Consider the following 12,697-nt stretch of genomic DNA (forward strand, 5'->3'; position numbering starts at 1 on the left):
GCAGCCTCATGGGTCAGAAATGGCGTCTCAGCTTTCATCTGCTTTCTCTCGTTGTTGTGCCCGCTGATCGCCTGGGTTCTTGCTCTGTTCCTTTTCAGCTTCTAGGAGGTCTTTGTGAGGGGGATTAGTCCCCATGGGTGGCACATGTTATCTCCCAATTAGCCGTTTGTCTTTTGACTTTGCTTACGACTTTTTGTTTGCTTGGGTTTTTTGGTTTGTTTTGTTTTTTGTTTTTACCATAAAGAAGATCCTATTTGTTTATGCTGCCCAATGTATGCATTTTTTTCCTGTGGTGGCGTCCTAATTTTGAGTCATACTTAGAAAAGACGTCCCCATTCCAAGATTATAAAGGAATTTGCCTGTGTTGTCTGTTTTATTGTATAGTTTCCCTTCCCACATTTAAGCCTTTGAGCTATTTGGAATGTATCTTGGTATATGGGGCGAGGTATCGTTACAACTTTATCTTTTTTTCCAGAAGGCTGTGTTGTCCCAACACCATTTATTAACCGTCTGCCTTTATCGTATACTAAATTTCCATCTGACTTGAGTCTGTCTGGACTTAGTATTCTGTTCCCGTGGTCTGTCTCTTCTTATGCCAGAATCTCAGTTTTCCTTACAAGCCCATGGTGTTTTAGTATAGGTTCGGGTTAGCCTCCTCCCCTCTCTCATTTTTCTTCCTTTTCAGAGTTTTCCTGGCTATTTTTTGTTTGCTCATTTTTCCTTATGACCTTTACCATCTGCTTGTCTATGACAGAAAATAAACAGCTGCTGCCTTAACTGAGATTGCGTTGAATTTATAGATTACTTTGGAGAGTGTGACATCTTTCTGCTGTTGCATCTTTCTATCCAGGAACATGGTATGCCTCTTCCTTTGTTCAAGTCTGTTATGTCATTCAAGAGGATATTAAAGTTTTTCTTCCACTTACATAAGTTTTGTACATTTATTATTAAATTTATTTCTGGATCTTGGATGTTTTATTGCTATAATAAATGTATCCTTTTCTATTTTATTGTCTAACTGGTTATTGTTTGAATTTATACGAGCTGTTGAGTTCTCTGTATTCATTTTGTATCTTACTAGCTTACCAAATTATGGTTCTTAGAAACATAGCTTTTCAGTTGGTTCTCTATTTTGAAAATATTCATTTAGAGACGCTAGCGAGCCCTCCCTATGGAGATGTAGATTTGGAGCTTAGGAGGGAGATAATGTGGCAAAAATCAGATTTGGAAGTCCTTAACTAATAATAGTGCTTAAAGCACTGGGAGCATGTACGTTTGCTAAAGGAGAAAGTGCAGCAGAGAAGGGGGACCGAGCTGAAGACAGAACCTTGGCGACTTGTGGGCACGATGGGCAGAGCCCACGAAGCCCACAGAGGGCAATGGAAAGGAAGGGCTGGCTTTCTTTTTGTTTGTTTTCCTCCCTTTTAAATAGACTTTATTTTCTAGAGCAGTTTTAGGTTCACAGCAAAACTGAGCAGAAAGTACAGATTTCCCACATACCCCCTGCCTTCCTCCTGCCCCACTGTGGACATCCCTCGCCAGAATGGTAAGCTTGTTACCACTGATGAGCCAACAGTGACACGTCAACATCACCCAAAGTCCACAGTTTACATGGGGCTTCACCCTTGGTGGTGTACTTTCTGTGGGTTTGGACAAATACGTAATGATGTGTATTCCTTGTTATAGTATCATCCAGAGTAGTTTCACTGAAGGGTTTTCTTTTTAAATTTACTTTTGCTTACTCAGTATGCTTACCCATGTGTATGTGTTATTTACATTATACTTAAGTTTGTGTGTTTTTTTTTTTTTTTTTGCTGAGGAAGATTAGCCCTGAGCTAACATCCGTGCCCATCCTCCTGTACTTTATACGTGGGATGCCTACCACAGCATAGCTTGCTAAGTGGTGCCGTGTCTGCACCCGGGATCCCAACTGGTGAACCCCGGGCCACCGAAGCAGAATGTGAGCACTTAACCGCTGTGCCACTGGGCCGGCCCGTGTTGAGACTTTTTATAGGAAGAAAGGAAACATCCATTTATAAGAAGTCAGATTCCTGTGCACTGCTTGGACATAAAGGAAACTTTCTAATTGGCAGGAACTCTTGTGAGAATAAAAACTGTGTTTTTAAACAGAAATCAGAAAGCAAGATAGGGGAAAGGTGGATGGGGTTTCTTAGATGGTAACTAATTTATTCGATGTCGTCATTTGTTTGCTGAGCCTCTATGAGTGGGGGACGCAAGCTGTCCTCTGAAAACTAAGTGGAGCTCAGACTGTCCGCCAGGCAACTGCCCTGGGGGATTCTGCCGGACTTGTGCCTCCGGATTCTAGCAGGCCACACCGCTCTCGCCTAAACTCACGTGAAGGGTGGAGACGGTTCATGCAGCTCTCGCTGTCTGAGACTGAAGTGCTGCCTGCGGAGGCTGAGTGGTGGCCGCTGGGCAGCTTTTGTACCACACGTGGCTCCTTTGATCAGCGTTTTCTGAGCTGCTTCTCAACAAGCATTCCTCTGTTTTGATATGAGCCTTGGGTGAAGAAACGTGCTTTAGGTGTCTGCCCAAAGTCAGAAGCTGGTCCAGGCCTGTTGCCTGACCTCGAGGCAACTGTTTTATTTCTTAAGTTGTCTTTCATACAAGTAGTTGTAGCTTTATTCCTTTGTGCTAAAGAGAGCTTTCTGTTCTAGAACGTTATTAATTGGGAAATTCGGAAATTTTGATAATATCTTCGCAACCAGGTGTAGCAGGTGGGTATAAATACGCTCTGAGGAGAGTGGAGGCTGAAAGTGAATCGTTATGAAATGGTTATTTGCTCTTAATATATTCTCCAGGATTTCTCAGCCCCTTGTCTGTGTCTGCACGGTATAGTTGGTTAAGGTTCCAAAGCTGTCTTCGTGCTGGAGGATATAATCCTACCGTACTTAGTTCAAAAAGAAAATCGAGTGGCCTGCTGGCCTGCCAGCCCCCTGCTAAGTACCAGGAAGTCAGGGTTGCAAGGCTCCGAGCTGTTGGAGGGATGGTCACGTGTCATTTCCTAAACCGGCTGGGCTGGTTTACTTTTTAAGCAACGGCCAATCCTATCTATATAAGCATTTCAGAATTTCCTTAAACAGTGGTAGATTTGTATCTCCAGACCTAGGCTGATCTTCCTTAGTGGTTTTGTATAATGGGAGACCTTATTCTTTTGGTAGCGTAGAGCCGTGGAGAGGAGGACAGGAAACTCCAGCCTCGAATGGGGTTTCTCTCCTTTGAGCCTTTATCGTGTGATTTCCAGAGATGATGAAACTATATAAATTAGCAGCAGCATACCACCAGCTGTTGTTTGACTTGTGACACGTGGCATTTTATTTTTCATTTCAGTGTAAAATCTGTTAGCTGACTACCGTGTATAAGAAAGAACCTGTGGTAGGTTTCTGAGAGGCACAAAGTGACACCACACATGGGGGCTGCTTCGCGGGGAGGAAGTGGACATAACTCTTGCGATACAGAGCACAGGACAGCTGGTGCTGAGCAGAAGCGTGAGCTAGTCTGTAGAAGTCCTTGGAAGAAATATCCTGGGGAAATGGTGACCGAGGCTTGAAGAATGGGTGGGTCGTCCACAGGTGGGGAAGGGACGGCGCAGGTGGCGATGGGATGGTGAGGTGTTCTGGGAGGAGGATATCCACGCACGTCGCAGAGAAGCGTGATGTACTCAGGGAATGAGCGTTCAGTGTGACCAGGGGTTTGATGGCAGATGAGGTTGGAAACATCCTTTAGGACTAGATGAGAGGCACTGAAATGACGCATCAGAGGCCCTCATTCTTTCGCTGAGTGGGCGGGGAAGAGCCACTGATAATGGAATGACCTTCTTCACCAGCTGGGGCCACATGCCTTATTTTTTCAACAAATTGCCCGAGCCCTCTGTTTATTGGTCACTAGGAAGTTCACTATCTCCTGCAGGCTGACTCCTCTTGGCCTAGAAGTTGTCCTGTAGAACTTCGAGGATCCATTAAATCCAAAGGGGTTGGTCCAGCCATGCGCTCGGAGAACCAGAGCATCCTCGAGCTACAGCTCTGTCAGTTGGCACTCAGTCTCGGCTGTTCTTCTCTGAGCACAGCTGCTTGGTGGAGTCCTCGGGTCCCCAGGGGCTTTCAGTCTTAAGAACAAGTTGTGCTGGAACGAGCCCTCTCCGTGAGCATCCAGGCTTCCATGTGGAGCCAGAGCCACCGTCTTGTGGTGACAACTTCTTTTGGGCAACAGTCCTCAGTTGAGGACATCCAGTGCTTCAGGCTCCCTTTGAACAGGATGGAATGAGGGCCTCTCTGCTTTTCCTCCAAGAGGCTCCTTGGCCCAGATGCAGATTGGACCACTGATTTTTTTTTTTTTTTTTTTTTGGTGAGGAAGCTTGGCCCTGAGCTAACATCTGTTGTAAATCTTCCTCTTTTTGCTTGAAGAAGATTGTCCCTGAGCCAACATCCGTGCCAGTCTTCCTCCACTTTGTATGTGGGACGCCACTACAGCATGGCTTGACAAGTGGCGTGTGGGTCCACCCCTGGGATCAGAACCTGTGAACTCTGGGCCGCTGAAGCAGGGTGTGTGACCCTAACCACTGTACCACCAGGCCAGCCCCTGGACCAGTGAATTTTGAATTATTGGGAAGGCAAACCTGGGTCCGAACCCAGAAGATACTTTTATTCTTTTTCCTGGGCAGTGGGTGCCTCCTTGCCTGCTATTTACACGCCACAGAGAGGGCTGACTTGCAGAAGTCTCCTTGTTGACAGAGGCCTCCAGTGGCCTCTCAAACATGTGACGGTCTGCCTCCTAGGCTCCGGCTACACATGATAAGGGTTACGGAGTAGGGCTGTGTGGGTAAGGAGGTTACTTGACCAGCTCTGTGGTTTAGAAAGTAAAGGTTATATAGTCTGTATAGTAAAGGTTGGATTAGTGATAAAGTTCTTGAAATACGGCAGAAACTGGGACTGCAAATGAAGAGACAGATTTACCGTCTTAAGGAAACAAAACACAAACATGTTGCTAAGGTAGCATTGACAGGATTCGGTGACCTCTGGATATAGGTGAAAAATAACGTAAAGCTGGTCTAACTCGGTACATAGAAAAGACTTGAATCAAGGCGTGGAGTAGGTCAAACAGATTGCGTGGAGGATAAGACGATGAATTGATTTTTGGAACATTGATCTATCTATAGGATTTTCTAGTGAAGATGTTGGGCAGGCAATTGAATATCCTGGAGTAATCAATACCTAGGTGATAGCTGAAGTTGTGAAAGCATTGAGATACCCAAGGGACCCAAGGCAGGGTCAGAAGGCGTAGACTGAGGAAAGTGGATGACTGAGGGATGGATCTTAGGGAGCAGCAGTAATTAAGGAGCTTGGGAAGAAGGAGGAATTCTGGGATGCCAGGAGCCAGAGACAACAGAGGAGAGAAGAGGTGAAGTAGTCGAGAGTGGTTTTGAGGGACCCAGGAGTCCAGTTCTGCAAGGAGCTGGAGTGTCAGCGCCAGATATCCCAGCCGACAGGCCGACACACCTGACGCGCCAGTCAGGGGTTTTGGTTGCAAATCACAGCCAGTGACTGTGGCTAATTTACGTATACGAGGAAATCGTGGGAAAGATATGGGGGAAGTTACAAGACCTACGGGAAGTCGAGAGAGCCACGCCCAGAAAACCAAGCACAGCCAAAGGAAGCTGGGCAGTCAGACCCGCAGCCACCGCCAGGCAGCACGAACAGGCTGGTTTGGGGTGCCCCGTGGCTGCCACTGCGGCTGTCACCACTGGGCCCTGGTTGTTGCTGGCACTGGTCAAGTGGTTTCTGAGTTGTCCCTTTCTTTGTCATGCTCTTTTGGTCAGAGCCCTGGGCAGAAGTCTGTCCCTGAGGAGGCTCATGACAGGAGGGCTTAGGGAGAGCAAGCACACGGATCCTCTGCTTCCATGATAGCAGCTGGTCCGTCATTACGGGTCATGAGGTTTGGCAGTCACTGTGCTCTTGGTAGTCTTAGCGGGAAGAGCAGAGTGGCAGTTGGGAGAAGAATAGATGGAGGGCGGGAAGCAGGAGCACCAGGGAGAGACTGAGTAGAGCTCCCTGCTTGCCCTCTTATTGGGGAACTTGCCCCTGGTGTCCGCAAACCCCGCAGTCAGAATGGGAGTGTGCTTAATCCCTGGGCGCTTCTGGCTTCTCTTGCAGCCACGGCTCCAAGGGCCTCCCTGCGTCTGGCTGTTGTGCTCCCAGGGTCGGAGAACTGATTCCCCTCCTGGTTTGTTTTCATAATCAGAACTGTGCTCCTGGCTGGGTTGGATTAAAGGGTGGTGAGTTTCTCCGTGCTTGGGTTTGGCAGTGGGTCTGGTGGAAAGCGTTGGAAAGGTGCCTCTCTGGGCTGACTGGGAGGGAAGTGAAGCCTTGGGAGTCTGGAGAGACCAAGAATGAGGAAGTTTAAAGACTGGAGCGCAGATGGGGGCAATAAAGCAGAGCGGGCAAATTGTTCCAGGTTAGGGCCGGAAAAGGATTTTAGGATTAGAGAATTTGGAAGAGGGCCTTGTGTTGAGGCTTTTCAGGACTACAGTGAGGTGTCTTCAGAGTTTGTGACTCGGGGAAATGGATTCCTATCTTAGGGTTATAGACTGTAAAACCGATACGTTAAGACCAGTACAGTCTCTTCCTTAGAAGGAGACGGATGGCTGCCTGTCCAGTAAAACAGAGACAAGGACGGACGGTGTCCACGTAGAGCAGTGTTGGGTGAAGGCATTGGCCCAGAAGCAGAGACGGGGCTCCCCGTCCCAAATGTGAAGATGCTTATGCGTGCAACAAGTGTTAGCCGTGAACTCAGGTGTCCGGGCGGCCTCCCTGTGGAGGGATGGGCCTCAGCCCAGGATCCTCATGCCCTTGAACCACCATGTGAACTCCTCCCTCCTGGTTTGGTGGTACACTCACACAGCAGTGTTCCATTGTAAATGGAGAGACACTGGGGAGATCATGTGATGACCGTGTTAATTTCTGGTGTTCTCTTACCTGAGATAGGTTTATGTTCATCTCTATGAGTTCATCACTTAGCACTGAGAGAATGCAGTCAACATATGCTCAAGGACTCATATTTGTTTGGCAGTGCATTTCTTCTTGTAAATTGATAAATAGGTATGCTGATTTGAAACATAAATTTCTCGAGTGTGATTTATGTCTATGAGTACCATGCATCGCCCGCGCTGCAGGGCCCGGTGCCTGGTGCTGAGCAGGGGTTCAGCAGCATTTGATAAATAAGTGAAAGTCCAGGGTGTGGTTGGTACCGCTGAGAGGGGGAAAGCTCAGAGCACCCCACGGAACCGTGAGGCCCAGGAACCTGCAGGGGGGAGGGGACACCCTGCCAGGAAGGTTGTTTGAGAAGCTCTGTTTGTGGAGCTGTGGCGTGGCACATGCTACTTGCTTAGCCACAAAGTAATTTCTTATTTCAGGATGGAAATAGCATTGCAGATTTTTTTTTTTCTGATTATAAAAGTACAAGCTCCTAAAAAATTTTCAGAAAATTACAAAGAGGAGAATAAAAATCGTCTGTAATTCTACCATGACCAGCATTTTGGTTTGTAGAACTTGGCTTCTCTGCGAGTGAATGTATGTATTTTTCAAAACATGAATGGAATTCTAGGTACTTCCGGTTTCGTACCCGGCTCTTTTCGTTTAGTTCTGTTGTAGACATCCTTCTGTGTCAGTGAGATCAGTGGATGTCTGCGTGGTCGTTGAACGGCTGCGTGGTATTCTGTTGATCGAATGCATGCCATGTCTCCTATTGCGAACACTTAGGTTACATCCACGTAAGCTGCAGTGTGGTGAACATTCTTCACGTCGCAGTTTCAGTCCTCCAAAGACTTAACTCTGGTGGCTGATAGAGCAGAATGCAAATTGGGGTTCCAGGTTTTTATTTTTGACTAGTTCTGTCTCTGGGGTTTGCTTTAGTCATTTGATGCTCCCCATAGTTCCAAAAAAAACTTCCCTTTTTCCCCCCTTTATGGAATGGGAATAGATATTTTTACGTTTTCATTCCTGAGGTTCTACTTTAAGAAGGAGGAACTCCTTGAAAGTTTCTAGCTGAGGGATGTCAATGGTGACATGATAACCACAATAAGAGCAGCGACAGTACTAATGGTCACCATTTATTTATTGTCTGCTGTGTGCCAGATGTGGCGCTAAGTCCTTTGCATTTGGAGCGTTAGCTCATTTTTAATTCTCACAACAGTCCTTGCGATAGGTACTCTGAGTCTCATTGTGCAGATGAGGAAACCGAGGCTTATGCAGATCACATGACTTGCGCAGGCTTGCAAGGGTGGAGTTGAGCTGTGGACCCTGGTTGCCTGTTCCTGGGATCTGCCTTAGCAACTGTGCTGTCTCCATTCTGCATGCCTCTCTCTGGAAAATGAGTGCATTCATAGTAACAGGACACAGTTTCTGTAGAGTGTTAAAGAGACACTGCATTTTTAAAATTAGAAGCAGAGATGTATCGTTTTTTTGGGAACATATTTAAAATTAAGATGTAATTGCTTTTATTTGGCTGTAGATCGTAGCTGATGGAGAATCAAGTCGAGGCAGGGTAGTCTGGTGCCCTGGCTAACTCGACTTTAGTGACTGCCTGCCTCCTCTTTGCATTTCCATCTGCACTTTCTTTGGCTAATTCAAGTTTTACCTTCTGTTCCTCTCTTTTATTCTGTTGCTGGACAGCTGTTACACATCTGTTCCCCTCTGCTCGGGGAACGTGCAGTTGCTGTGTGTATACACAGTGGCTGGCTGTATCCTGTTTGTCTGGGCTCCAGCAGCCTGGAGGATGAAGGGCTCGGACGGCGCTGCACAGTGTCTCAGATTTTCCTTATCGCTGCATCCCTGGTAACGCACTAGTTAGCAATAAAAGTGTCTAACAAAATAAAGTGCTTTTTCCCATCCCAGGAATCAAGGAAAAGAAGAAGATAAGGCAGGGTGGAAGGAGGAAATCTCCTATGAAGAAAGGGTGGGCTTTACACTCTTAAATAGGGTGAGGGGATCCTTCTGTGGATCTGCACAGTGGGAAGGGCTGACAGAGGGAGTGGGAGGACGCTCCTCAGAGGGGAAAGCAGCCCGGGTTTCCAGAAGCTAAATGTTAAAGTTGAGCATGGTTTGGAGGCAGATAAGAAGTTCTCTCGCCTCCTCTACTTTCTGTAAAACTGTTCATTTTTAATTTTTAAGGTCATCTGGGGGGAGTCTCTTTGCTACCAGCCTGGCTCTTTCAGTGTGGTCTGAGCCCTGAATCTTACCCTCCCACACAACCCCAGAACTTGATTCTTTTCTCACAAAGACTTCTTTCCAACACGCCCCCCCCCCCCCCCCCCCCGGCCCCAATACTCCATATTTGGAGCTGAGTATTTTGAACAGAGCCTGGCTAGAAGGCATGTTAAGTATGTTCTTCTATCCCATGGACCTGGAAAAGTATGAGTTTTAAAGCAGATGTATATAAAAATGGAAATGCTCCTCTAAGCCAGGGACACACTTCTTTCGCGGATGTGCTGTACTCCCTCCTTGCGACTGGAAAGAAAGCCATCAGCAGTGATTTGAGATAATGAAAGGGAATGGAGAATCAAGAAAGCTTTCTCAAGCCGTTCTTCTGTGAGCCTTGGCTCAGCAGAGTTACACCCTTAAAAAAGGATGTAAAATAAGGAAAGAGTCACATTTTCACATTTGTTATTAACAAATTCTTTAGATAGGGGAACCGGAATCAGAATGAACCCGAGCAAGTATCTGGTTGTTGTTGAAATCTAATCCACCTCCTACATTTTCGTGATTAAAGAAACAGACCCGAGGCAAAGATCAGAGGCTCTTAAATCACTCTCCAAGAAGTTAGAATTTTTATTTTCTGGTTCAGCTGAGGTTGCTCGTTCACATTCACTGTGGAATTTTCTGCTTGAGGAATCATAAGAACGTTTTGAAGAAAGTTTATGAGGTATTGTTGGCTTGGAAGATACACAAAAAATTTGACAGCTCATTTGGGTGGAGAAATACAAATCTGCTACTTAGTGAATACTTAGTTGATGTAAATGCTTCCCTTTGGTTTCCTAACCGGAGCCCCAACCGAGATTTTTCCAGCCTTGGAAAACCTGCCATGCTGTTGGCGTTGAGTAGCCGCTGTGATAGTGGCATCTCCATTTGGGGCCCGTCTGTATTGGGAATGCTTCCAAGGCTGATGTTTGCTGTAGGTTTCTGCCAGAGATCCTTCACTTAGGGTTAAGAAATCTTCTATTCTTAGTTTACTGCATTTTTTTTTTAAATCAAGAAAGGCTGTTGAATTTTATCAAATGCTATTTTTCCGTCTAGTGAGATGGTCATATGGTTCTCATTATCAGCCTTTCTGTACTATTTCACTTTTCTTGAAACCATTTGCACATAGCATATCCACTGACTCAAGGCTTAGAACTCCCTTAGAATGCTAACTTTGCAGCAGTCTTACAGTGTGTGTGTTTTCCTTGAATTTGATGTCTCCTTCGGTCTGTTCCTTTCTGCTTTCTGTTTTGGAGTGATTTCAGCATTTCTAGGCTGTTAGTGATTTATTCTTCTTTAAAAAGCCTCTCCTGTCATTTCATGGGTTTCGATGAGAGGGAGCACACACCCATGTGCCAGGTCTGCTCTTTTGAGCCCGTCTTGGGACTTTGAAATGCAGCCTTCATTGCCCAAGTTCTGCTGGGTAGGAACTGACAAGTTCCTGTAAGCTTTGAGGTGTCCTGTCGCTTTCCTTAGAGGTCCCGACTGCACATCAGAGTTGGGAAGTGCATTACAAAACCTGACAACTCGCGCTGAAATCTCAGGAGATAACTAAAGGGTTCATGGGACCTCAGCCGTGGAGGAGCTGGGGGAACCTGTGGGGGGGCTTCTCAGCCCAGACTGCCGACCTCGCCTTCCTTCCTGGACTGTGAAATAAAAACCACATGGATTCCACCCTGCTTTGCCTGTTTTGCCCTAAAATAGCACTCCGCTACTTCCCCACCCCCATGTAACATTAAATTCCTCAAGTGTTCTACCTTTTAGTGTTTGTGAATGGGAAGCGGAATGCCAGATGTTATACAGCTGCATCGAGTCTGCTTAAGGCTGAGCTGCGGTCCGGGCTTCCTGGCAAGGAATGAGGAGGTGTCCGCCCTGCTTTCCGGCCAGGCCGTTGGGGACTGTGTTTGCAGGTGTGGGTGTGTGGTGGGTATGGGATGAACCCTGGATCTTTATTTAGATGGAGACCTGTCCCATTCTTCACGCTTAGAGCCAGTCACAGATACGTTGCCTTTTTAAAAATACGCCCTCTTTGTTGAGGCAGCATTTGTCAAGCTGGTGACAGAGGTTGATATTCTGGGCCACCTAGTGATGAACATTTCAAATTTTCTTTGCTTAGAGACAAAATCACCCTTATTTTTCCTTTTTGAATAATATTTTCAGTGTAAACTTTCTCCACTTCCTAATTTGTTGCGAGCTTCGTAGTGATATAGGCCCTGTTTGGACGGGGCTTACCCCATAGCTTGATTTTTGCACCCAGGGTGATTTCTGTGAACAATTCATTGGATACGTGATGATGAATATGCACACGTCTTGTTGGATAGTATGACATAAGGAATACTGTGTCATCTTGATTGATCTTATAATTCAGATTTTGTTAATATTAGAGATTTTATTGAATAAATGATGAGTTAACCAATGGTTTAGGATGGTTTTGGGAGCCAGCCTTGTGTGCTGCGTGTTCTGGTGGCTCTGACTTCCACATCAGTAGTTCTGTTTTTTTTGCCAAATAATATTTCATTGTATGGATATACCACAGCTTATTCATCGTTCATCCGTCGATGGATGTTTGGGTTGTTTCCACCTTTTGTCTGTTGTACATAATGCTGCTATGAACATTTGTGTGCAGGTATTTGTTTGAATACCTGTTTTCCATTCTTTTGGGTATATACCTAGAGTGGAATTGCTGGGTCATAGGGTCATTCTGTGTTGAACTTTTTGAGAAACTGCTAGCCTGTTTTCTAGAGCAACTAAACCGTCTTACACTCCCACCAGCGATGCAGGAAGGTTCCAGTTTCTCCACATCCTTGCCAACGCTTGTTAGTGTTCTTTAAAAAAAATTATATATCTATCCTGGTGGGTATAAAGTGCAGTCTCGTGGTTTTGATTTGCATTTCCGAATGACTAATGATACTGAGCGTCATTTTCCTGTGCTTGTTAGGTATTTGTATATCTTTGGAGAAATGTCTGTTCAAGTGCGTTGAATTTTTTAACTGAGTTCGTTGTTGAGTTGCAAGAGTTCTTCATGTGTTCTGGATACTAGATCTGTATCAGATATATTATTTGCAAATATTTTCTCCCATTCTGTAGCTCCTCTTTTCACTTTCTTGGTAATGTCCTTTGCACAAAAGGTTTTAATTTCGATGAAGTCCAATTTATCTGTTTTGTTGTTCTTGTTGCTTATGCTTTTGGTGTCATATCTAAGAATACATTGCCAAACCCAGGGTCATGAAGATTTACTCCCCTGTTTTCTTCTAAGAGTTTCATGGTTTTTAGCTCTTAAATTTAGCTCATCGATCCATTTTGAGTAAACTTTTGTATATGCCATGAGATAGGGGCTCACCTTCATTCTTTTGCATGTGGAGATCCAGTTGTCCCAGCACCGTTTGTTGAGGAGACTAGTCTTTCAAATATTTTTTATATGCGTTCTGTTTTTAGGCTCTATATTC

The 12,697-nt window shown here is 45.6% G+C and overlaps 1 protein-coding gene across 1 annotated transcript in view; it reads left to right on the plus strand.

The window, feature by feature from the left end:
- Nucleotides 1–11,036: 11,036 nt before the first annotated feature.
- The window catches only part of CYTH3 (cytohesin 3), a 55,638-nt gene continuing 53,977 nt past the window's right edge, over nt 11,037–12,697 (plus strand). Inside the window, exon 1 of the mRNA XM_046666527.1 lies at nt 11,037–11,161. Coding sequence (XP_046522483.1) covers nt 11,037–11,161 — 125 coding nt within the window. The remainder of the gene's footprint in view (nt 11,162–12,697) is intronic.

This window comes from Equus quagga, chromosome 7, assembly GCF_021613505.1.
Source record: "Equus quagga isolate Etosha38 chromosome 7, UCLA_HA_Equagga_1.0, whole genome shotgun sequence".
Classification (NCBI taxonomy): Eukaryota; Metazoa; Chordata; class Mammalia; order Perissodactyla; family Equidae; genus Equus; species Equus quagga.